A 23,910-nucleotide genomic window follows, 5' to 3' on the forward strand; every position below is an offset into this window, starting at 1 on the left:
ATTGATTGACAGAAAGTTAATTGAAAGTTAATATTTTGATAACTGATTGATCGTTTCAGTAGTCTCAAGCCAGAATCATGGACATGTATTGTTTCCAGCCTCTCAAAAGTGAGAACTTTAATTTTCCTCATCTTAAAGGGAAGGTGGGTTGTTTGGTGGGACAAGAGAAAGCATTTGATGGTATCACTAATACTTAAACTTGTATTGTGTCGTGGCTCTTGGACAGTATTTTTATGATTTATTTTTAAAAGACAGACACAACACACAGAAAAACTAATCAGCATATTAATCAATAATAAGCCCTAATGGATACACTGTATGTGACTGCACACGCGACATATGAATAAAAAGGCTGCGTTTGGCTAATGTCAACCTCATACAGTAATTAACAGAGGCAGCAAATTTAGTGATCAAATTAGACTTTAATTCAACATAAAAATGATGCTGTGAGAAATGAATCCTCTTGAATAATTTCCACATCTCCTCTATGGAAATTTGCAATCACCCAGGTCACAAAATAGTGAGGAACACTCAGCAAGAAGAAGCCGAATTTGCAGTTTGGACAGCGAGGTCAAGAAAGGTCATGCTGTGACCCGACTCATTTGTATCAGATAATTATTCAACAAAGCCAACTTTCAAAATTGTCTGAATAATTTCCCTTTTGAAAAAGACAGATTTTGTCCTGACCTCAGATGTCAGCACCTCCCTAATAACCTCTTCTAGTCATGTTGGACATGTAATTAATATTCACCAGGCGTAAACCGTGACTGCTCTTTGCACTGTGCAACCTTTTCCTCTGTTGATCACAAACATATTCACTCATTTCTTTCCCACAAAGAAACATTTATTCTTCACACATTTACTGAAAATTACAGTTTATTGAAAGGACACAGAAAGGTCAGATAACACAGATACATGTAGCTAGGGGTTACTACTCAGTGCATGGCACATTCTCAGGGAGACGACCCATTGTGAGTCTTTGGCTCTTTGCCTCTGGAGTGTTAAAGGCAGAAAGAGTGCTGAAATATTAAATGTTGAACAGTTGGCCAGCCAACTTGAGCCTCTATATTTCAAAATGTGGAGGAGTAAATTAACCTTGCTACAATGAGTGACAAACAATATTCTAAGTTGGGTGGTAGTAGTAGTAGTAGTAGTAGTAGTAGAAGTAGTAGTAATAGTAGTAATATTTTTATTTGTCAATTGATATATTTATCACAGGATACAGTGTCAGACCTCACCAGTGCAAAGGGATTTTTCTAGAAAGATCACACATTTAGAAAGCAGTGTCCTCACTCAGAATAAAACTCATAAGTAAACATCAAATGAACAATCATGAAACAAGTTACCAGTGCCATTGCTACCTTTTAAAAGAATTTCTAGAATGCATGCCATTTTACTATGGAGGTTTTCAGATGACAGTTTGAAATTTGTTGACAATTCCAGTGTCTCAGCTTTAGCAAACAATGCTGATATGTGTAGCTGCGTGTGTGCGTGTATGTGTGTGTATGTGTGTGTACGTGTGTGGGCGCACATATGTTTTTTGTGAGAGTGCGCAAGTGTGTGCTCTTAGAAAGATCCTTCAGGCAATGCAGGAGCTCTGCATTTTGGATGATATGCTGTCCCCTCAGTTGTATTCATGTGGCTTTGTCTTTTTGCTGCTGCCTCCCTCTGCCTCCTCGCTGTCGTCTGAGAGCTTTGTGTTGAATTTTCCAGTCTGCGCTTGGCTCCTTTGCTGTTGGGTTCAGAAGATAAAGATTCATAATGAGCCACACTGACACAATAATGTTCCACAGTACACAAGGTGGTCTGTAATCTGAGCAGGGAATGCTGCTAAATATCTGTGGGATGCAAAGGGAGTAGAAAAATGTTTAAATACAGCTAGTTAGCTACTGGATATCATATCACAATCAGACAGTTCCTGATTCCTATCTCAGTCCTGGTTCTAACCACACAACGTCTCTCCCATTTCAGAGCGTGCCACTTCAGTTCAACACCACTGCAAACCAACCTAAAAGCACCCTGCAGAGTTTTGTTGTTCACTAAAGTTTACATTCATTGTTTCTTACCAAAACACACTGAGTGTGTCCTTGAGTTCTAACAAACACGTAGAGGACATTTGCTTCCTCCCAATGTTTGTTTGAAATATTGCAGTGTTTTCATCCATGTTTGCTTGGTAGCTGTCTGTCAACAAGCAGAAGAGATTGAAACTGCAGGACGTGGATTGTGCTGCCTGCTTGCTTGCTGGGACTTTTACTTTGTCCCACTCATGGAATGAGGTCAAAACTCCACCTTTAAATTTCACAACTGCTGAGTTTACAGTGTGAATTCTGAAATGATACACAATTTATAAAGTTTAAAGAGCAACTTAACACCCAGTTGTAACTTGAACATGCCCCCTTCACAGAGTCCAAAAAATGCATTTTGGGTGGTGGGGGTGAACATAATGCAGCAGACAAGGCTGCTGATTTTAACAGATTAAAATTTAAACTGATTTAACAGTTTAACTGATTTTAACAGACAAGGCTGCTATTTTTCACTGATATTTTATGTTTTGTTTACAAGGCAGTAATGTTTGATTTTCTTTAAAATCTGTTAAATTACTATTTAAAGCTGAAGTTTAATGGTAGCTTTAATACAGTCTTTTCACTGGGTTTTGAAATGCTGACTTTGAAGGGAGGGCGCTCTCGGATTGGGACACAGCTACAGAGTCCCGCTGAGTTTTATTCTTGTCATCAAGAAAATGAGTTACAGTTGCGAACAAATGCAATTAACTACCTGGTGGGATGGAAAACCAGCAGTACTCAGTGTTTTGAAGACCCGCTCTGACAGTATAGCAGTCTGTGCAGCTCATGTGGATCGAGAAACACAATGCAGTTTAAGGGTGTGTGTGTTTGGGAGATGTGTGTTCCTGCCATTTCCACAAATTCCCACTACCAATATAAAGACAAAGTGATTGGGCTCCAATGTATTTTATTAATGATTGGCAATTTTCTTTGGTATTTTAAAAGATCATTTTTGGAAATTACATGTTTAAGCATGCAGGTGCCAGAAACCAATTCCCCAAGCAAAGCATCTGTTTTGTGTTTACCAGTGTCACTTTGCAGACAGCCTAAAGGCATGCTGGCTGCCTGCAAACTGTTATAACATCACTCTGCATGGCAGTGGGTTATAGTTCTATCACCTGGCTTGAAGCAAAACAAACAAAAGGAGGCAACATGCGTCTCTACAGTACATTTATCCCGTCACATTTAGGGGGACGTGCAACTAAACCCTGAATTTGACCATATAATTTGGCAGTTGTGTAATTATAAAACACTAAGTGGTACGGTTTCAACCCCAGTAAGTACTGTGTGTGAGTCAGTGACTGAGTGTCTCTCGCCTCCATCTGCCGGCAAACCATCTCTCACTTAATGCACCCTCATGGCTTCTTGCCAGCCTCAGTAGCCGCCCACTTTGATGTTGGTTTGGGATTTTCCTTTTTTTGTGTTCATCCGTAATCATCAGCATAAAAGTTCCTTCAGGAAATCTGTAAGTTTTTGTGCAAAGGTGGATTTTTTGCTAAACATGTCACAGGTGCCCAGCAGTGATAGAAAATGTGTTGGATGAACAGAGATCTTTCCTGTAACGACTCTGTGATGAAAGGAGTTTTTTTTTAATGTATGTTTTGGTAGCTGTCACGTAGCACGTAGTCACGTAGCGTTGACTACATCTGAGCGTGTCTTCTCATGTTGTTAATATCACTTATTATCGTGGCTGATTCTGTGATGTTCACCGTGATGTTGTTAGGTACGCGTCCTGCATCTCTGACTCATAATTCTACCTTGTAAACAACAAATCCAAGTTGAAATTGGCAGGACAGTGATAGTTGTTTACCAGCCTGTGGGCAGCAGAGCCCTGTGGTGTGTTTCGCTAATGTGGTTAATGGAGCTAATGGAGTTAATAGAGCTAACAGCTAATGGAGCTAAACACACAGCAGGGCAGAGTTTCTGCTCAGAGGAACTGCAGTTTAATGTGACAACACAACAAGTTTACGGTAAATAAATGTACTGAAGAACTTTGGCTGACTACATTTTACCAAACTTCTTTCAGAGATGAAAGTAACCAGATACATTTACTCCACGATGGGCAACGTTTGCTGTGCACTCTGAATGACAGTTTGGGAAAAAGGAAGTAACCCTCTTTCCTGTGCTGTCTGATTGTGGTCGCCAGTGAATATGTGGGCGCACGCCAACTGACTAATTAACTAAGTGACTGTGTCACAGCAGGCAGATGGTTTTTATTTGTTGGAATATGTTGGCGAATCAAGCCCCCCCAAAAAACAGCATCTATATGAAACATGTTGTCTTCAGTATTCTTGGATATTGAGCCCTACTTACTGTAAAATCCATAAACAAACACAGGGAGTGCCTAATAATGTCTTTATTAGCAACACAGGCGGCATTCTCCTACAGAAGAGAAGAGAGCTGAGAGTCAAGAGTTGACACAATTATTTTTTTATTATGTTTCTGAATAATAATTAATAATTTATGATTTTGAACAATGCCATATCTGGCTCAGTTGATTTTTTATTTTTTTTTATTTTTAGCTTTTCCTCACATTTACTCATGTGATTTTTATATTCCAGCTTCCACTGTGACATTTTTAATGAATTCAGGAATGTCAGAAACAAACAATAGTGATTCAGAGTGCCAGGGTTTGCTGAAGTGTTATGGAGTTATACTTTTGACTTAAAAAACGTTGCTCTCAAAGAATCTTAATGATGGACTCTAGCAGACACACCTTACATCTGAATCAATGTTATACAGGTTAGATTACATACTGTGGCTTTAGAGGCCACACAGTACATTTATCAAGCTGTAACAGTGTTATTTTCCTCAGTGTTGTTGATAGGATAGTGAATGTGGCTGAAAACTCCTCTGTGGGTCTGTGATGTTGGTCTGTCAGACTGTCAATGTTCAGGCCACATCGATGAGAGCCTCTTTGTCTGATCAGTCTACCAGGGGAGACGGAGTGAATAGAAGAAGCTTTATTGTACAATATATCTCACCTAAAAGTGCAGATGTTGCTCTGTTTTCTTTAAGCCCTTCTTTGTGTTGCTGTACAAAAAAACACAACAGGTGCAAGACTAGAAGAATAGCCTTTTCTTCCAAAAACATCTGAACATAAGGGAGATGCCACTCAGGTTCTCAGTCTCACAGTCAATCGAACATGAGAACGCATAATGAAGGTAGAGTAGTGACAGGAATAGAGGGCACTTCAATGCAGATTGATCCACAGAGACCAAAATGCCAATCATTACTAATCAAATTGTTTACTACACCATGAATGGCAAGTGCTGTGCATGAGGGATACCAACAGACAGCAGGAAATGAGAGTCAGTTGTAGATTCAGTGCTGCGACACAATGCGAGAATTTCCCAATTAAAGAGAGAAAAAAAAGACAACACTGAAAGCAGTCTGAACAGTCATGAGACCAACTGAGACGTTACAATCTTTTCTTCTTATTTGTCAACTTTGCTACTGCTGAAGGAAACCGTAATGATTTAAAAAAAAAAAGTGGAACATCGAGGAAAATCATCTTTTTTTTTAATATGGAACATGACTGCTGTTGTACATTGTTCGCTCACAGATTTCTTTCAATTATTGTATTTTCGTCTCGTGTCAGTGCAGAACAGCACAAATGCCTCGAGGAATGAACCGCCTCTGACTTCAATAACATGTAACATATCATGTACGATTTCACTACATTGAATCTAAAACACAATACCATTATCTTGTACTGCTTTGAATCAGTGACACAGTCCACTCTTGTCTTACATAAAAAAGCCGTTCTCAGTCTCTCTCACTCAATATCTTTCTGGCACAAAACAAACCAGTAAAGTCAAATCTGCCCATTTGTCGAGATCTGATTTGAATTATTCTCGTATTCTTGTGCAAATAGTCTGTGTCTAAAAATGGATCGCTGCCACTTGGAATGCAAGACAGTTGCTCAGTTACACAGTATTGCACTGCATTGAAATGAGATGCATTGTTTTGCTGTACCATCTGCCACCGCCAAACAGGTGTGACTCAATTCAATAATATGATGAGGGAGGCAGCTATGCACAGGCTTTGGCAGGGCGTTGAATAGCAGGGCACTGTCACACACTGAATTCTAGGTTTTAGTAGAATGGTTGCCTTCTTTTAGGATTTTCATGTAGGTGTTGTGTGCCATTTGCTGTGCTTTGTTTCACTTATTGTGTCGTACTTTGTCGCACACCGAGTTGAATCTGTTGAGGTTATTAGTCTTCAGTCACCGAGATTCACACTGTGAGTTACATTTGTTTAGCCTTTCTTTCCTTTGAGTTCTTTGAAACATGTGTGTCACGTTGCATAGGCATGATTTTATTTAAAACACAAGCAATGACCAGGCCCATTTAGTACTTCCCTGTATAGCTCAAGTCTCATATAGCTTATTTCTCTGTGCCATAGACCTCCATTATTGTCCAAAAAACCATCAATCTGCCACATAGTCGCACCTGCTGCCATGGCAAATAGTCCCCAACAAATGTTTTCTTTACTCCTGTTTGCAAAATACAGTGTCCAGCTGTTTTAAGAAATTACTGAGGGTTTTTATATATTTGTGAGCTATTTTTTAAAGATTTCCATTTTTAGTAAGAACATATGGGCTTGTGGCTGAGTGCCACGCCGACGGGGAGGAAAGCTGGAAAGTATTGTGAGATGGACGGGCACATTGTTGGTTTTGGTCTTTTCATGGGTTTCTTCGCCTGATTAACTGATCAATAATTTCCTGTGGGGCCAAAGAAGAAGAAGAATTCACAGTGGTAACAAAAGAAAATTTTGAAATGTCTGCATCTGTTATCATTTCCATAGAAATCCCAGTGACGCTCACCTGCTGTGGCTCTGGTAGCTTTTTACTTTCCGGGGCCGATTCCTCCGTCTGATTCTGGAAGCAGTTGCCCCCGGCCTGTAAGAGTAGAGGGAGAATATCTCGGTGCAGTGTAGAGGGTACATGCTGGGAAGTTGTGTCAACTTCGCAGCTGTGTGTATTCAGTGAAAATACATGAGATGAATAGACCCGAATCAGCAACATTAATACGCCTTTTTGATTTTCACAAAAAAGCTATGAGAAGTTTAATTGACCTGTACAACCATAAAATCATCCAATTAACTTTCTCATTGGATTTATGACAGTAATTTAGCTAAACTGTTTTTATGTGTACTGGATAAAAAATGTCCTATTACTATTGCAGTTTTTAAGTGATGAAATTATTTATTAGAAAAAAAAAAACAAGCAATTTGAAGATGTTGCCTTGGCCTGTCAGAGCTTGACACGTACGTTTTCGGCATTTTCTGACATTTCATAGACTAAACAATCAGTCATGAACTAATCAATACAGATCATCAGTGGGAGCCCTACAGGATCTGTTACATCATATGACTAATAGCAATGTCAATCATCTCCCTGCTGTGATAAACCTGAAGCCATTTTGTGCCCACGGTGGTAATTTTCATCTTCCTCTCTCATTGCTGCAGCTTGTCAGGGACAAAATATAGCTTTATCCTGAATGAACACTAAACATTGTCTCTCCACAATCTCCAGTAATTACTCCCCTATAATCTTATTAGGTAAATTGTGAATTACTCGCTTGAAGCACCTGCTGTACACAACAATATTAATTTAACCACATGAAGGATGAATGAGGAGTGAAGGTGAAGGCCTGGTGAGCGCTTCATACCACCATGAGACGATCTCTAGTCTCATGCATTTTGTCGGGGCTCTGTGTAAAACATAAATAAAACAGACTGCGATCATTTGACGTGTACTCAATTGAAAACAGCACAAAGGCAATATATTTAATGTTTAAACTCATCAGCTTCATTGATTTTTGTAAATATCTGCTTATTCTGATTTTGATGCAGCAACATGTTTCAAACAAGTTTGGACAAGAGCAACTTAAGACTGAAAAAGATGTGGAATGCTCCAAAAACACCTGTTTGGATCATTCCACAGGTAAACAGGTTCATTGGTAAAAGGCGATAGTATCATGATTGGAGGTGCGGCGTTCATAAGAAAACACAATATCTGAGTCTCTGTTTCAAGTATGTCTCCTCTCATCTGTATCAGACTGTTTCTTCCTCTTGCTACAGGATTTTTACAACCCTGCCAAAATTATATAATCAATTACAGGACACCAGTGAACATTGTTTTTGGCACGGTTTCATTAAAGAACAATCTCTTTGACACGGTTTCCACAGAGGGTAATTTCTTCTCCGGGTGACATCCCTCCATACTCCCCTGTCTCCAGTGGTCTATCAACTTCTATCTGTAATAGTTCTTGATAGCCACTTGTCAGAAATCCTTATGGACTCTGTTCGCTTCACCTGCTTTCTTTAAATCCTCTTGGTTTTGACAGGCTTGGAGATAATCATTGGGAGCTTCCCTCATAACTGACTGCTCGCAGTGGCCTGGATCTTAGAGAAGCAAGTCTGTGACCATAAGGCCCACGCGAGGTCTTCAAATTGTTTGTTTTTTTCTGACCAATAGTCCAAAACTCAAAGATATTCAGTTTACAAGGATAAAACAAAGAGAAAAGCGGCAGATTGTCACACTGGACAAGCTGGAGCTCGTTAAATGAAAAAATTAAACAGTCATACATTATCAGTCAATTTTGGCTTTCTTCCTGTTGGTTGACTAATCAATGAATCATTTCTCTAAAACACTATGAAAGTATGTGGCACACACCAGACTGTCAGGAACAATGCATGATTCTGTCAGCAACTTTTTCTACATTATTATCAGGGCTTCAATTACCCATTATTTTACTATCAAATAATCTGTTGATTACTTTTTTACGATGAATTTTTTGATCATTTTGTCAATAAAATTTGGAAAATAGTGAAAAATGCCTATCACAGTTTCCCAGTGGCCAAGTTGAGTGTTCAGATTACTTTTTAGATTAAAATGATTAAAACAATTATTTTTCTGTTGATCGACTAATCCATCAATCAGCTAATAGTGACCATAATCTGTTAATCATCAATGTTATTAAGTTAATCATAATCATGTTAGTTTTATAGATGCTGAAGAAGAGTTCTTGTCTTCTTCTGTCTAACCAACAGTCTGAAACGCAACAATATTCAACTATAGTTACAACGATTAATTGATTACTTGTCAACTATTAAGTCAAGATTATCTGATTGCAGATTGTTACATGTGAATATTTTCTGGTTTCAAACAAACAATCGATTAATTAAGAAAATAATTAACAGATTAATCAACACTGTAAATAATCGTTCCTTGCAGCCATATAGTCAACTTGAAATGATCTAGAAAATGATTTAAAAAAGCAGCCTCACATTTGAGAAGCTTGAAACAGTCAATGTGGATTTTTGCTTGATAAATGACGATTAACTGAATGTCAAACATCAAGTGGAAACTTGTTGCAGCAAGTTTTCTGATTAATGAACATGATGAAGACATTTGGAGTCAAAGTGGTTTCTTTGATTTCTGATGAGGGTCTTGCACATGAATTCAGTGAACAGATGAACCTCGTGGATGCAGGCCCTCGGGTCACATAGGCCATTTCAGTTTAATTACTCTGAAGGCTCACCTTTTCCACCTGGCACTCTTTAACTCCACTCTCTCTCCTCATTACTCCGATGTTCACGGGTGATTTACTGGCTGTGACAATTCTCTGAACTTTAGAGATATCCTGTGGAAAAAAAGAGAGAACAATCAACTTGGGGTTAAAAATAAAATGTGCAAATGGCCCGTTGATGGTTCTTGAAAAGTAAACAGTTCTGAGTCAAATGTTCAAAACTGTTTAATTTACTACTTGTTCATTTAAACTAATTATTAACTTGTTTATTTGTGGTAAATAAATCATGGCTAGAATGACAGTTTCATAGCAGGCAGCATGTAGGGCAGTGCTGACAGACTAAAAGAGAATTATTGAAACATGAAGGCTCAGAGGTAACCCAGTAATATTGAAACCATCACATCAAAACCAAAAACTTTTCTTCATAATTCAGATTTTTGCATGAATAGTTTTTCAGTTTGAGTTATTGCAGTTAGAAGCCAGACTTCACATCCAGCGCACCACGCCAGCTGTTTCTAAAGTCTGGCTTACAAAGGAGGCTTAAAATAAGTCAATGGAGCTTCATGTAAAACCAGCAGCTACTGTGATCATGGACTTACATTTCATCAATTCAATGAAAAGTCTACAGCCACAGCAGGGCTCTGTGCTTTAAGCTAAATGCTAACATAAGTATGCTGGCAAAGACAATGCTAACACTATCTTGATATTATCATAAGCTTTCTGTCTCTTCTCTACCTAAATACATTATTATCAGAAACTCCAGCCCCTCCAGAGTCTGCTTAGAAAAATTCTGGCACTTGGACAGATGTAGTTGTGAATATTTGCTTATAGCGCTGATGGTCTAGATGAAAAGTCAGGGGTTAACTGCAATCTATATAAACAGGCACTTTCGTTAGATGTCTAGTTACTGTATCAAAAAGATCATCTTTGTTTAGTGTTGTTGATTTTTTTTATGAAATAAAATGTAGATGCACAGTCATCTGCCGACTGACTTGAAGATCCCAGATGTTAAACCAGCATGCAGTGGATTTCTGTATCAACATACTGTACTGAGATCAGCTGCGAGTGAAAAGTAAACAGAATTTTGGGAGGTGGATTTGGGATTTACTACTATGGGAGCCGCATGTGATGGACAGTGATATTTCAGTGAAGTGATCCACTGCAAAAACAGGCAAAGCAATGCTCAGATACTGGGAGGAAAACAAGATGGACAGTCAGAGATGAAAAGGCTCTCTCTGGAGATCGTCAAGCAATCTATATCACTACCACCTGAAATGATGTCTGCATGAGTCTTTCGAGGTTGATGTGCTTTGAATCAGTGAATTATGAAATGCTCCACTCTGGAGGCCAAAAAATAGTAAATAAAAACTATAGATTTCAGCAGGGTTACATCTCGGACAAGAGGCAAGCATCTTCACAGAGCCCTGTGTGTGTGTGTGTGTGTGTGTTGTGTATACACGTATTATTGTCGCAATAAACTTTTAACATGGCTTGAAATCACATTTATAAACTGTTTTGCATTTTATTTCTGAACCACGGTTGGAACATTTTGTCATTTAGGTCCATTTGCTGGTAGGAAGATATAATCGTTTATGATATATTTCAAAGTGGCTATCAGTGTCTGTGATGGCTTATATAACTTGAGAATTACAGAATTCATCCATGGCTTTATATCAGGATACAAGACATTATTATATTCTAAACATATGCAGCAGCAGAGTAACCCAGTGCCAGTTTTTGTGTTGTCATCATTTACAGTAGTTGAGGCCTTTTTTTTAGAGACCTTCATGGTCATGTGAACAGGCATCAATGGCTCCTCCAGCTATAAATGTTCACATTGACTAACGCTCGGAGCAAATTTTGGTAATTTTATTTCAAAATTCATGCACAATAACAATGAATTTTTGGGGCAAAAAAAGTTAGTGGACATTCTTTGCCTGCAGGCTCCTTGACAATTATTCAGGAGCCTATGAAATCAATTTTATTTTTCCAAATTCAGTGTTTTCCATTTTAATTTGTCTGAATTCTGTGCTCTGTTGCAATTTCTATGATATTCTGCATTTTACAGTTCAATCCATTTTTATTGTCAAATTCTGCAATTCTGTCCTTGAACCCTACTTATTAAAATGAGTCTTCACCAAACTACAATGTTTTTTTCTGAGGGCCCTTCTGCTCAACCTCCTTGCATATGAAATGTTGATATCATTTAGAGGCAGCTCAAGTTCTCTCTCTCAGTGAGGATCAAACTACTCTCTAATCCAGCAACAGGCCATCAGAAAGTCAGTCTACAGCGAACTGCACTGCTGACCTATACGCCAGTGCTCATGTGGGCGTCAAGACCAAAACTCCAACGTGAAACTGTAGCGGGGCAAACGGGAACGCTGATGTTTCAGTGAGATCGTAAAGGTTCTTTAAAACAGCAGCAAGAGCTTCTGTGAAAAAACTAGTAAGCTAACAGGCTTAAAGCCTTGACATTACAAACAACAGGCTAGTATGCACCTAACAGCTGAGCAACTTACCAACAACAACAACTTACAAAGTGGTATTTTTTGGCATGTATTTAGTGGCGCAGAAACGCTGCGTTTATTTGTCCTTCACGTTACCATCAAAATGAATCTGGATATTCTTTAAATTGATGCCATCAGACAGCTGGACCAGACACTCTGTAGAGCTACATTCTAAATCATTCAACCTGTGTTTTTCATCATCATCATAAGAAGATAAAATGTGCTGTGAAATTTTAACAGTTTTCAATGACTCAGCGTAGACTAAATATATAATTATGGTTTTCTGTGAGTAAGATGAGACAAAAATGCCTTTTGTTGACTTTTAGTCAACTTGAGGTCAATGCATATGATAGAAATAAGAAAATCGCTGACAAAATTCACACTAGTTTGCACAGCAGGTATTTTTCCACAAGTGACTCTCAGTCTGCTGCAGTCAGTCTTCTGCACAAGACGAGTACATAGTACCTTCCTTAACTGGGTCAAAAATGGTCTCTTTAGAGCAAAAAGCAGGATGGTTGCAAGATGAGCAGAAGCAGTTTTAACGTGTCACTGTCAAACTCTATTCTTCCTTTGTCAGCTGAAACATCTTTTTAGGGAAGTTCAGTGGACTTGGCTTTACTTGTGGAAGTGACCACTTCTGGGCAAACATTTCATCCATTATTTCTTAACTTTTGACAGCTTGTGTCAAAACAAGCTGAATTTTGGACATCAGCCTCCAATGAACCAGTTATCACCCAGTAGAAACTAGATAAAATGCTTAAAGTAACGTCTTAATGTCGAGCAAGAATTGAATTGAAAAGAGCTTTACTAGAAATCATTCCTTAAGTGGACTTTTTAGTCAGATTTTTCACATTTGTTGCATGATGCCGATGTTATTCTACCATCCAAATTCAGCTGATAAATATCTTCAAGCTACTTTTGTTTTGCGCTGTCAGCCTTCCACTATCTCCTCCTTGCATGGCAGAGATGAATATCCCATCAATACATACAGACAAGGAAACAATCATAAAAAGTAAATAGTAAGTGCTGAGAGCAGGGCAATGAAATGTCCGATTTCTCCTCGGGCACAGTGCTCCGAGCATCTAAGACATCATCTCCCATTACTCTGATGAAAATTGCATGCTATCGGACCACAAGACTTGGCTCCCTCCCCGAGACTGTTAAATATGAAGCAACTTCCACTCCAATCTTGCTGATCTCTGCATCCTCACACTAATGAATCTTTCACCAGCAACAAGAGCTTTGTGTGTGTGTGTGTGTGTGTGTGTGTGTGTGTGTGTGTGTGTGTGAGAGAGGGAAGGTCTGGAACAGTCTTATCTGTAGCATCTACCAGAGCTTAAGGCCCATTATGTTAACTCACAGTATGAGCGTGAAGCTGAAGGTGGTGACAGTGAGCGCTTCAACAAACCCTGCACTTACACTGTGAGAGAAAAACACAAAGTGGACTTTAGTATAAATGTGCTGAGGAAACTCAGATGTATGTTTAATCACCCAGTTAGTGGATAAAGGCATCCTTCATATGTTAAAAGCTTTGTAACGTTTTTTTGTTTCTCTGATGGTGGAGGAGCCATCGTACTCTGCTGTGTGCAAAATAATTGCCTTTTGATGGCCAGCATTTTCAGAAATATCACGTCTAACTAAATGTACACAGCTACAATTCTCTTATGCTAATGTGTCAGGTTTAAAACTATGCAACAGAAACTTTGATAAAGGATGTAATAATAGCACCACTGAGTGCTTTCATGCTGTTAATGAGCATAATGAGGAACACCACATGCTTATCAAAGTTATCAAGTTCTTGACATTTGCCTCTCTGTCTCAGTGGATTGTGACCTAACTCCTGAGCTGTGGGCTGGTCGGCTCTTTGACGCACAGTAAGTGCTATTGTGTGTTGTTTTTTTTACCAGTTAATTTGAAATAAATTTGGCAGTGATGTAAATGAGATTTGACCCACCTCCACATGCGCAGGCAGAGTGGACAGATGGAGCACCGCAGTAATCTTTACAGTGAAGGCACGCTCAGATTTATCAGACAGCCCGTCAACGTGTTCAGCGGCTACAGGAGATAATGGAGCTCGCAACTGCTCACAAGTGGAGTGCTGCTATTTGTATGCTAATGAAGTGGGAAGTATAAACTTCATTAGCATAGAAAAATCAACCCACACCTACCATGAGTTTTCTTTGCCTGTCTTTTGTGAGATGCTTATTTCGCCCATGTGCTTGCATTTATTTACTAATGACAGGAAGATGACGGAGAAACACACTTTTTATAATCACCCTGTTTGCTGCAAACAGTGATGAGAGTTTAAATGTGGACAGAAAGTGTCAATTACAGAGTATTGTTTTGTATGACGCCACAGCAGAAGGACAGTGGTGGGGATGGTGGTACTGAACCGCGATAAGAAATAAACAAACAAAAAAATCCCCTAAGTGGCATGTCAAATCTCTTAGGCGCCTACGAAAGACATGCAGAGTAAATTGTGACTGCTTTGAGAAGAGAAAAGCCTCTTAAAGACAGAATTGCTCACCAGGATCATGGCAGATAAGGCACTGCGGTGCTGTGGCCGACTTGATGATTTCAAAGTGAGTGCTGTGACTGTGTTTCAGAATCAGAACTAACCCGATCTCTGATTGAGGTTGACATGACTGCTTGGTAGAGGGAAAAATAACCAAAGGTACTATGAAGTATATTTTCAAGAAACAGAAGTGATGTGTGTGCTCTTCTGTTTGTTCGGTGTATAGAGCCGTATAGAAATGTTGTTGTGAATCAGTCGGTATTGGTTGTTTTTGAACAACAAAAGGAATGGACTGTGTAAACACTTGACAATAGTCCTAAAATGTCAAAGTGTTCCTCTGGAAAAACAAGAAACAATATCTACACTGAAGACATAATCCTATTTTTACAATGAATCCTCTTGGCAGTCACCTTTTTTTTTTCCCCCCTCCTAAAAGGGATTAAATCCTGAGCCCTTCGTTGGGTCTACTGTGACCTTGACTTTGAGAGGCTCCAAACAAAGACTGTGTCACATTGAGTTAATAATTTCATAGAGAACTAATTTTAAGTCCAATAACCAAAACACCCATAATGCCCTAAAGTAATTGGGCTTTACTTCCAAAGCCACCACACCATAGAATATAAAGACTGACATAAATTACTGAGACTGCTGCTTGATTTAGACATGTTATTATTCTGAACAACCTCTGGAATCGTGTTTGCCCAACTGTTATATTTGGTAGTAATTATTTCCTGGGCTATTTCTCTCCAGAGAGTGATACTGAGGGCATCAGATTGACAAATAGCCACTTGAAAAGGAGGTAATAATCGGCTAACACTTAAATTCATATCGCAGACAGTGCATTATGTGCGCTCTGATGTGCGGTGAGGTGAATATTTTGGCACCAAGTTATATTCCATGATGTCACCAGGCTGGGAGTTACAGTGTGAAATGAATTTCAATTTGAAAGTGTTTACACAGTGAGGAGAGGGAAAAAACCCAGCAGCCTGCTTTATCTTATCTGGAAAGTCAGAGAGAAAATTATACTCCACCATTACAGAGGCAAATCCCAAATCCAACGTGCTTTCCATTTTCACTTCACAAAACAAACTTATCTTATTTTCATCCTAAGACATCGTAACTGCTCTGTTTAAACTGGGGTCACTGACAATCAAATTGACCAGATACTGCGAGGCAAAGTCGGTGCTGTAGGCCTTTGATTGCAGATACTTTGATATGTCAGCAGGAAAACCACAGGTGAAATTAATAAGATTAATAAGGGCTGCACTCCATTTAACTCTACCTGTTCCAGGCCACTACTAGTTTGCATGTTGGCTCTCTGACATGACCTCCTGATGCACTGAAATGGAACAGAGCCATTGTTAATTGTATTAATTAGACCTGTGCTTTTCCTGCTAAGACAAGCCAAAATGTCTGCTGTGAAAAATGCCCATTGGTCATGCTTCAGGTAATATCTAATGGCTGTAGAAAAGCAGTTTACACTCAGCCTGCATTGTTCATTCACCTTTAAGTGTAGTTTAAAATTTAGTTTGGGACTTTAAAATAGCTCCTGTGGTCCTGAGAGTATTGCAGTTTGACAATTTAGGCTGAAACTGCACAAAACCAAAACCCCTACCTGCTGTTTAAAAACCAAACTGAACTCCAGCTGTTTTTGTTTGCCTCTATAATGTGTCATCACAACTTATTTAATGTCCAAACACTTCAGTGTAGACTGAACCATGCTACTTACCACTGAAAAAACAACATATTTAAAGGTTTTAAAGGTGTTTGTGTTCTTTGCAAATTTCAACTTCATTAACAAACTGATAAATGAAAATGTAATTATCTAAATGAAATTAGCAGAGATCATGTGGTAAAATGTGCTGCTTAATAATTTTTATATTAGAAACAAGCAAAAAAGTGCCACCTTAATTATTTTTCTTGCTAAAGCTAATTAATTGCTTGCTTGAGGTTATGAGCGACAATCGAGAAAAGCAGGGACTGTTTTTGTAAGACTGTTTTCAGAGTATTTACAAGGCTTATTTACCTCATGATGAACAATAAAAACACCTCATGTTGTATAAATGCGTGACATAGACCCTGTTTACACTAATGCATTAATGTGTGTCTTGGGTGATCCGAGCCCAAGTGGACAGAGATAAATACAAGTGGAAACAACCACTTAGAGCACTGTGATCCGATCCCTCAAACCTCTTACTGAGGTGGTCTGGGACACACGTGGGCACATATCTTTTGTAGTGTATGTTAATGTCTCCTGATGCGTCCACAACAAGGATGTAACAGGAACATACCTCATCAGTACAGGACGTGGGGTGGCTCAACGTAAGTGGTCAGCTGGACACCTTGGAGACACGTGACAGACACAGTTGAACAGCCATGTGTCTTGGCTGTCCACTTGTGATCGGATAACCCAAGATGCATTTTAACGGCAGATGTAAACAGGCTGAGAGATGCCTCATAGAGACATCTTTATAGAGCAGATGCTGACATCTTACAGTGAGACAATACTGTTAGTTCAAGGGCAGCAGGACCACATCTACAGTAGATATATGGTAGACTGAGCTTATATCACTCAGCTGATTCATTAAATATAAAAAGGTTGGATTTTTACAACAACCCAGGCCTGCTTTTAGATAAACATTAAATCAGATAGAGCTGAGTGGAATACTGAATTACCTTGGCATGTGGCTGCTGAAAGGTGACTCTGGAGCTGTTGATGAGTGATGAGTATCTGAACAAGTGGGTGGGGGAGGTGGGAAATCTGTGACTGCTGCTGGGCTGGTTGTGCAGGACAGCTGAGAAGCAGATGTGAACTGTGTCCTTCAGCGCCTTCATCTGAGACTCCTGTCCCCAAACAAGATTACACACACAAGAAGGTTTCTGAGTCCCTCCGTCCCTCCTTCCATCCTTCCACATGAGAAATTTACTTCAGCATTAAAGCCAAGGGAGGCCACGCTTTAAAGTGACTTTAGAACAGCTAGGAGGCATCGTTAGGCAAGACATGAAGCGGAACTCACCAGGGTAATAAAAAAGGAACGTTCAAAAGATCATTTACTTTTAATCAATAATAATAATGGACAGACTGATTGGTTTAATTATTCTGCGACAGCCTTTGATGTCAATTCTCCTGAGCTGAGCACCAGAATTACCTGTTTTCCTGATCAGCACTTTTCTCCCCCTGCATTTTTAACTCATCTAACTTGTCCCCAGTGACAGTGTGTCAATAACCACATATAAAAATAACATTATAACACATAAATTAAATCTGCTGCGTGTGCTCAACCTGCTGAAGCTTAACTTCTTGAAAAAAAAATCCTCTGTAGTGAGGAAAATTATCATGAAAGTGTTTATTTTACCTTCACACTTAACCTCCTTTCTCTAAACTACACTCCCTAAAATGGAGATTTATACAGACTAATATTATTACATAATACTTCATTAAATAATTTAGGTGCCATTTCTCTATTCAATGTTTGATGTTGCAGGGTTTAAAATGGGTAAGATGAGAGAGAAAAGGATAAGCTAAAAGGTAAACAACCTATAAATGAGGAACTGTTACAACAGCAGGAAAATTAAAATCATTGGTCATTGATGATGTTTTTTTCCCCATTATTCACCTTATCCAGTGCAGTCTTCTCCAATTCTTCCTTGGCTATTGTTAACTTGTGCTCCAGGTCCATTAGCTGCTGCCCCTGCAGGAAGACATCAGAATCAGCTGAGCCCTCCATGGTCTGTGCATACAAAGCATTTCTCCACCCCCTCCTCATCACCCCAGTGCTATCAATAACACAAATCAATTGCACAAAGAATTGAGACTCTTCTTTATCATTTTGACAATCATCACTTTTGTCCTGACTTTTTAAAATGACACCTCACACACACACTCGCACACATTGATCGAACGCTAATCCCCATGTACGCTACATGCTTTTATCACTCCATGAATCCCTCGTGTCTTTAAACAGAGTACTGGAATCTCATACACCTTCATAATCATGGCTGCATTATATTAATAGATTATTAGCCTGATTTTAGTCACACTGTGAGTGCAGAATCCAGAGGGTACAAGGAAACAGATGAGCATAAGTTCATTCAAAGCCACATTAAAAAAGATGACATCTGTCCCTCAGAGAGAAGAAAGGTTTAACCTTAACAGTCATAAGAGCAGACCCCCTGAAACCATCAAGCCCCTTTGCAGTAAATGGGTCAATCTAACTCCATTTGAGGATCACCAAGAGTTCCCTCTGAGGAGTCTTTCATTATTGATAAACTAATCAGAAGAAAAGAAACTTTGTGATACTCTGCATGCAGTCTGTGTAGAACTGGCATTGGTGATGAACTTTTATTGGTCTTTTACTGGCCTCTCCAAATGATAAACAGCTCAGGCTTACATTCTGAAACGCCCAAGGTCAGCAAACCCAACAAACAGCGTCCACAGTCTCTGGGAAAAACTGCATGAAATTCCAGAGACGGGTGATGAGGCTGATGGATGGTTTTGGTGGGTTTTATAGACTTATGCAGTACCTCAGTGTGTTTTGTGACACAACGGCAACACCTCATTTCCATCTTAATTTCTGCCAGTGAAGTTGTAATTTTAGTAATCAACATGTCTGCCACTTCTACCACTCAACAGGGCAGCTGGAACCATGTTTAAGTTTTCCCTGCCAGATGAGTCACACAGTGACAGTCAAGGACAACGTTCACCACTATTTTCAAAGAAGCAAAAGAATCTGATCTGTCTCTCAGAAGGTCTACTTTCATTTACAGAGAGTTTGGTGCCATTTGGAGTCATTTGTAGCTGTTGGCCTCTGCTTAAGAGGGAATCCAAAGATAATAAAGTTTGGAATGGGACACTGAAGGGTACTCAGAAGAAAACCAGTCCAATCTCAAAGAGGCCGGTGACATGTTGTTGGATATTTGCCATTTAATTACTGGCAGTGAATGTTGATATGATGTTACAGTTAGACAAAAAAATACAGAATGTTGAAATCGAAGCTGCCTGAAACGTTTCTGCTTTTTTTATGTGTTGGATCCAGAAGAAATACTGCAAAACAACACCAAGTGCTGAATTTAATAAAGTGTAGTACTGAATAATCAGGGTCCAGACTGGACTGGTTCATAAACACACAGAAAAAAATGCAGCCTGCTCTCAGCTTGTCTTCCAAAGGATCTGAAGACTGTGTTTTTATAAGCATGCATAAATGCGGCTGTGTAGCATTACAGTAGAGAGCTATTACATCCATTATACAGAGCATCATCAGCGGAGAGTCCTCAGAGGACTGCGGGCGCGTGGTCACTGACCCAGAAATGCTGACTTTCAGGGTTAGTGCCTCTAAGTCTAAAGCCTCATATTTCTGTGCTGAGTCCATTATAGAGGTGTGGGGTCAGTGGGGTACTAGGCACTCTGCTAGACGAGGCATGCAACTACATCAAGCCATCATTTTTCTTTTCTTTTCTGTGTTTTTTTTCCCTAAGCTGGAGGAGAAACAGCTGGAGGGGTACATTCAAAAGTGGACTGACGGAGAGAAGAAGATGTGAAGGCTTGAATACGGCTGCCAAAAATATTGTCTCGCAGGGAAACGCAGGGAAGGCACTGTCAGTTCCTCTGAAGGCTTTAATGTTATGGCTGAGGAAGCGGATGGGAACCTGCCTGTGCGTAGTGTTTACAGTTAAGTACTGGGACTGCATGGTTTAGATTCACAGAGTTGGGTCTCTTTTCAAGTTGTCCTTCAAATCTGAGCACTATTAATGGAAAATTCTCCAGTGAAGAAAACAATGACAATACTGGCTTCTTTTCTGGCACTGCAGGTGCAGTTTGGCCTCATTTTGTGAATCTGCATTATTGCATTTTGTCAAAACAGTGCTCTTTTCTGTTTTTATGGTTACGCAATTCTTTTCTTCCCATCTGTCAATTCTAAGAAAGACTGAATGGTTCCCAGGATAAAATAATTAGGTTTTGAGGTTTCTTGATGTTGTTCTGCCTCCGGTTTCGTCAGGTTGCTCTGTTTTTGTGTACTGTGACATTGTGCTGCAAAATTCAGTTTGATATGGTACAACAGCCATCACAACCAATTCAACTGCATCCCGGTCAGGGTGCCTTGATTGACATCCCCCCTGTGAGGCTGATGACATTTCTGTATCTTGAGTGACTCCTCTATACTTCTTGCTCCCTTGTGCCCTGCTGGGCTTTTGATCACAGTGCATGGGGAATACATATGAGGTTTCAGGAATAGCCAGATGGCTCAGGGGGGTCAGAGGAACATGATGCCTTTCCCTCTGACCTTTCCATTGGGGGGAAAAAAGGCAGAGTGTGTGTCATCTCCCAAAGATGACTGTTTTTACAAGACAAAGAGTATGATCAAATTAGCCTTATCCATCTGCGACTGCAAATCATCAAAGACCATAATCTTTTAAAGGTCCACATGAAGTGTTTGGTGACATTGAGCAATAAGGTTGTGTTGTGTGAGTGACTGATGCAATTTAGAGACAACGATTTACGAGCGGTGACACCGAGCAAACAAGTCAATGCATCTATCATTCACAGGCTAGAAATAGAACAAAGAAGAGGACATCCAGGGACAATATATTCAGTCATCGGGTTAGAAGCATTAAATTCAGCCTGTGAGGATTTTTGTTCATTTATGTCTGGTGCAGCTTTAGGAATGATGGGGCTGAAGGATCCAAATGGACATTTAAGAAATGGCGTTGTGGGGCCTGGTGGCAGAAATGACGAGTGACATTTTAACAGTGCAAACAAGGCCTGAAAGGTCAGTGGCCATGTACCAGTAAATACCAATAAATATTACGCAAGCGCTCATATCTAAGAGCATTTAGTGCTTGCAATACAAGGGGCAGTAGAGGCAGCAGAACAGTTTGTTTGCCACTGTTTATATTGTGCTTGCAGAGGAGGTACAGTATGTGAAGAGGAGACAAATTTCGGATGCCCTATCATATATGGGACCCACTGAATTGTAGCAGTACATGATGTCATCTGTAATTTGTGTCTCGAAGACTCCCTTGTATGATCTTATGCATAATTCTGTATCAACTTCATCCATAGCTGTCCGCATCATTTATCCACATACCTCCCATGATTGGAGAGGATGGGATGGAGCTTGCAGAGGGGAAAACAGAGGACAGGACTGAGCGGTATGTGGACTATGGGCCAGCCAATTGAGTCTGCAGGCTGCTGACTGGGAGGGACTTTGTAATTGCAGACTGAATTAATTGGAGCACCACTTGTGATGGGATCATCCTTTCAGGGTGGCCTGAAGCACCTGTGTACCCCTGGTCTGAAGCTACTATAAAGCCACCCCACCTTCAGTTCGAACTTACCTTGAAAATTAAATCCTTTTTCCCGTACCGCAGTTCTTTCAGTTGAGCCTGGATTTTTTTGGACTGCAAGGAGAAGATAAGAAAATAAGTGTTAGCTTATTCAAATAGCGAAATTGGTTTTAGATCACGTAGCAGGATTCTGCCAGCTGCAGCAGAAGACTTCTTTGTGAGCGTTCCCTGGGCAAAGCTCTGGCTTAAAGGGAGGCTCTACTGAGAGTAAGAAAATATCAAATCTCCCCTCCACTGAACTGCATAGTCCACACAATGATGCAGTCATGCACTGGCTTCTTGCCCACTGTCTAAAACCTGAATTCTCCCTCCCACTACACACATTACCGACACCATCACCACACACATGCAGGTTCCTGGGTTACGACGGGCTCTTGCCTGTGATCGCTAAGCAGCGCACACACGCACAAACAGAGCAGATCTTTGCTGCCGCCCCCAAACAGCCACAGTGACCAGCGCTGCCTGACATTCACTCTGCTGCTCCACATCAGTGGGCACAGGGAACGCAGACGCTGTCTCCCAGATAGCTTGATACACAGCCATCCTCAAAGCTGCTCATGATGTGAGCATGAACGCTGAAGCTTCCACGCAGGACTCGGCAGCAGTTCAGAAGGTTTCTCTCCATGTCTTCAGCGAGGCTAGAAGGGTTTAATACCAAGGGTACTGTGAAGACTTCCAGGAGTGTAAATGAGCTTAATTGGTATGCAAATAATATTACCTTGATTCCCTGCCTTGAACCCAAACAGAGTTTTAAAAGAATAGATCGACAGGTTAGTGTATTGTATTTCAGATCATGAGCTCACATGAAAGAATATTAGAATTTAGTGATAAAATAACAATCTTGATATCTACTTTAAGCTAACTACCTCTTTTCTCACCTTTATCTCAGCTACTCTGAAGACACAAATCAAGGCCTCTGAGAAGTGTTTTTCACATGGATTTCATGCATTTTCACTGGCGCTCTTTTAATTACATTATTTCATTTCACCCTCTTCTTCTGCAATGGTGTAATTGTAACCAAGAATTGGTACCACCAACTGTACATTTATTGGAAATTTGATTAAAATCTGAGGTACATTTGGACAGAAGCTTGACTTACATTTCTTTATTTCTTTGTACCTACAGATTTAGAAAAAAGTAACATTGATTTTTGTAAATATGAAATATGAAAGGGGCATCTTGGAAAGGCTCAGATGTTCACAAGTGAGGATGGAGCGAGGTTCACCACTTTGTGAACACATGACTGTATAAAGGACATTACTGCATGGGCTCAGGAACACTTCATAAAGCTGCTGCCTATAAACACAGGTGGTTTACAAATGATTGCAAATGATTTTTATTTACGCTTTAGAGTCCGGACTTTTTGGAATCAGGCTTGGAGATATCTCTGTGTTTTTATCTACACATGTATCTCTTTCTATCTACTGTATTTCCTTCTTTCTATCCGAGTCTGTATCTCTATAAACCGCTCTTGCTCTCCTATCTGTCTATCTCTATACTTCCTTGACACAGGCAGTAAAAATGTGACATGAGGTCTAATCTTCCACCAAAGCACACTGAACACGATGCTGAGGGACAGATTCGCTTCAAAGGGTTTTGTGTACTTGACAAGTACCTGTGCCTTTTTTTTTTTTCTTTATGAGAATCTTTATCTTGTTATTCCTCTTCCCAGGGTGCTCCCATGTCCCAAGACACCCATTTCTATCATGTGTAGCTGGATTCAAAAATTGCATCCTGAGGCTCCTCGTAAAAAATTGCAAGGTTAAATAAACACAGAGCTACCTTAAAAACTCCAGCTCACAGGGGGCCAGCCATATATTTGATTTGAGATTGTTAAGTCAGTTTTTCTGTGTCCCAGGCCATAAAATAAAATGCTAACAAATTAATTTTATTTGTATCAGTTAAGTGGAGCTTTTGAGATTCTTGCTGGTAATAGAATTAAT

At 39.8% G+C, this 23,910-nt stretch overlaps 1 protein-coding gene across 1 annotated transcript in view; it reads right to left on the bottom strand.

Annotated features, from left to right (window-relative positions):
* Positions 1 to 822: 822 nt before the first annotated feature.
* The window catches only part of luzp2 (leucine zipper protein 2), a 137,621-nt gene continuing 114,533 nt past the window's right edge, over positions 823 to 23,910 (bottom strand). Inside the window, exons 7-12 of the mRNA XM_076733460.1 lie at positions 21,959 to 22,021; positions 18,241 to 18,315; positions 17,300 to 17,467; positions 9,614 to 9,715; positions 6,892 to 6,966; positions 823 to 1,732 (exon numbers count right to left, since the gene is read on the bottom strand). Coding sequence (XP_076589575.1) covers positions 1,625 to 1,732; positions 6,892 to 6,966; positions 9,614 to 9,715; positions 17,300 to 17,467; positions 18,241 to 18,315; positions 21,959 to 22,021 — 591 coding nt within the window. The 3' untranslated portion in view covers positions 823 to 1,624. The remainder of the gene's footprint in view (positions 1,733 to 6,891; positions 6,967 to 9,613; positions 9,716 to 17,299; positions 17,468 to 18,240; positions 18,316 to 21,958; positions 22,022 to 23,910) is intronic.

The sequence above is a fragment of the Chaetodon auriga genome, chromosome 1 (assembly GCF_051107435.1).
Source record: "Chaetodon auriga isolate fChaAug3 chromosome 1, fChaAug3.hap1, whole genome shotgun sequence".
NCBI lineage: Eukaryota > Metazoa > Chordata > Actinopteri > Chaetodontiformes > Chaetodontidae > Chaetodon > Chaetodon auriga.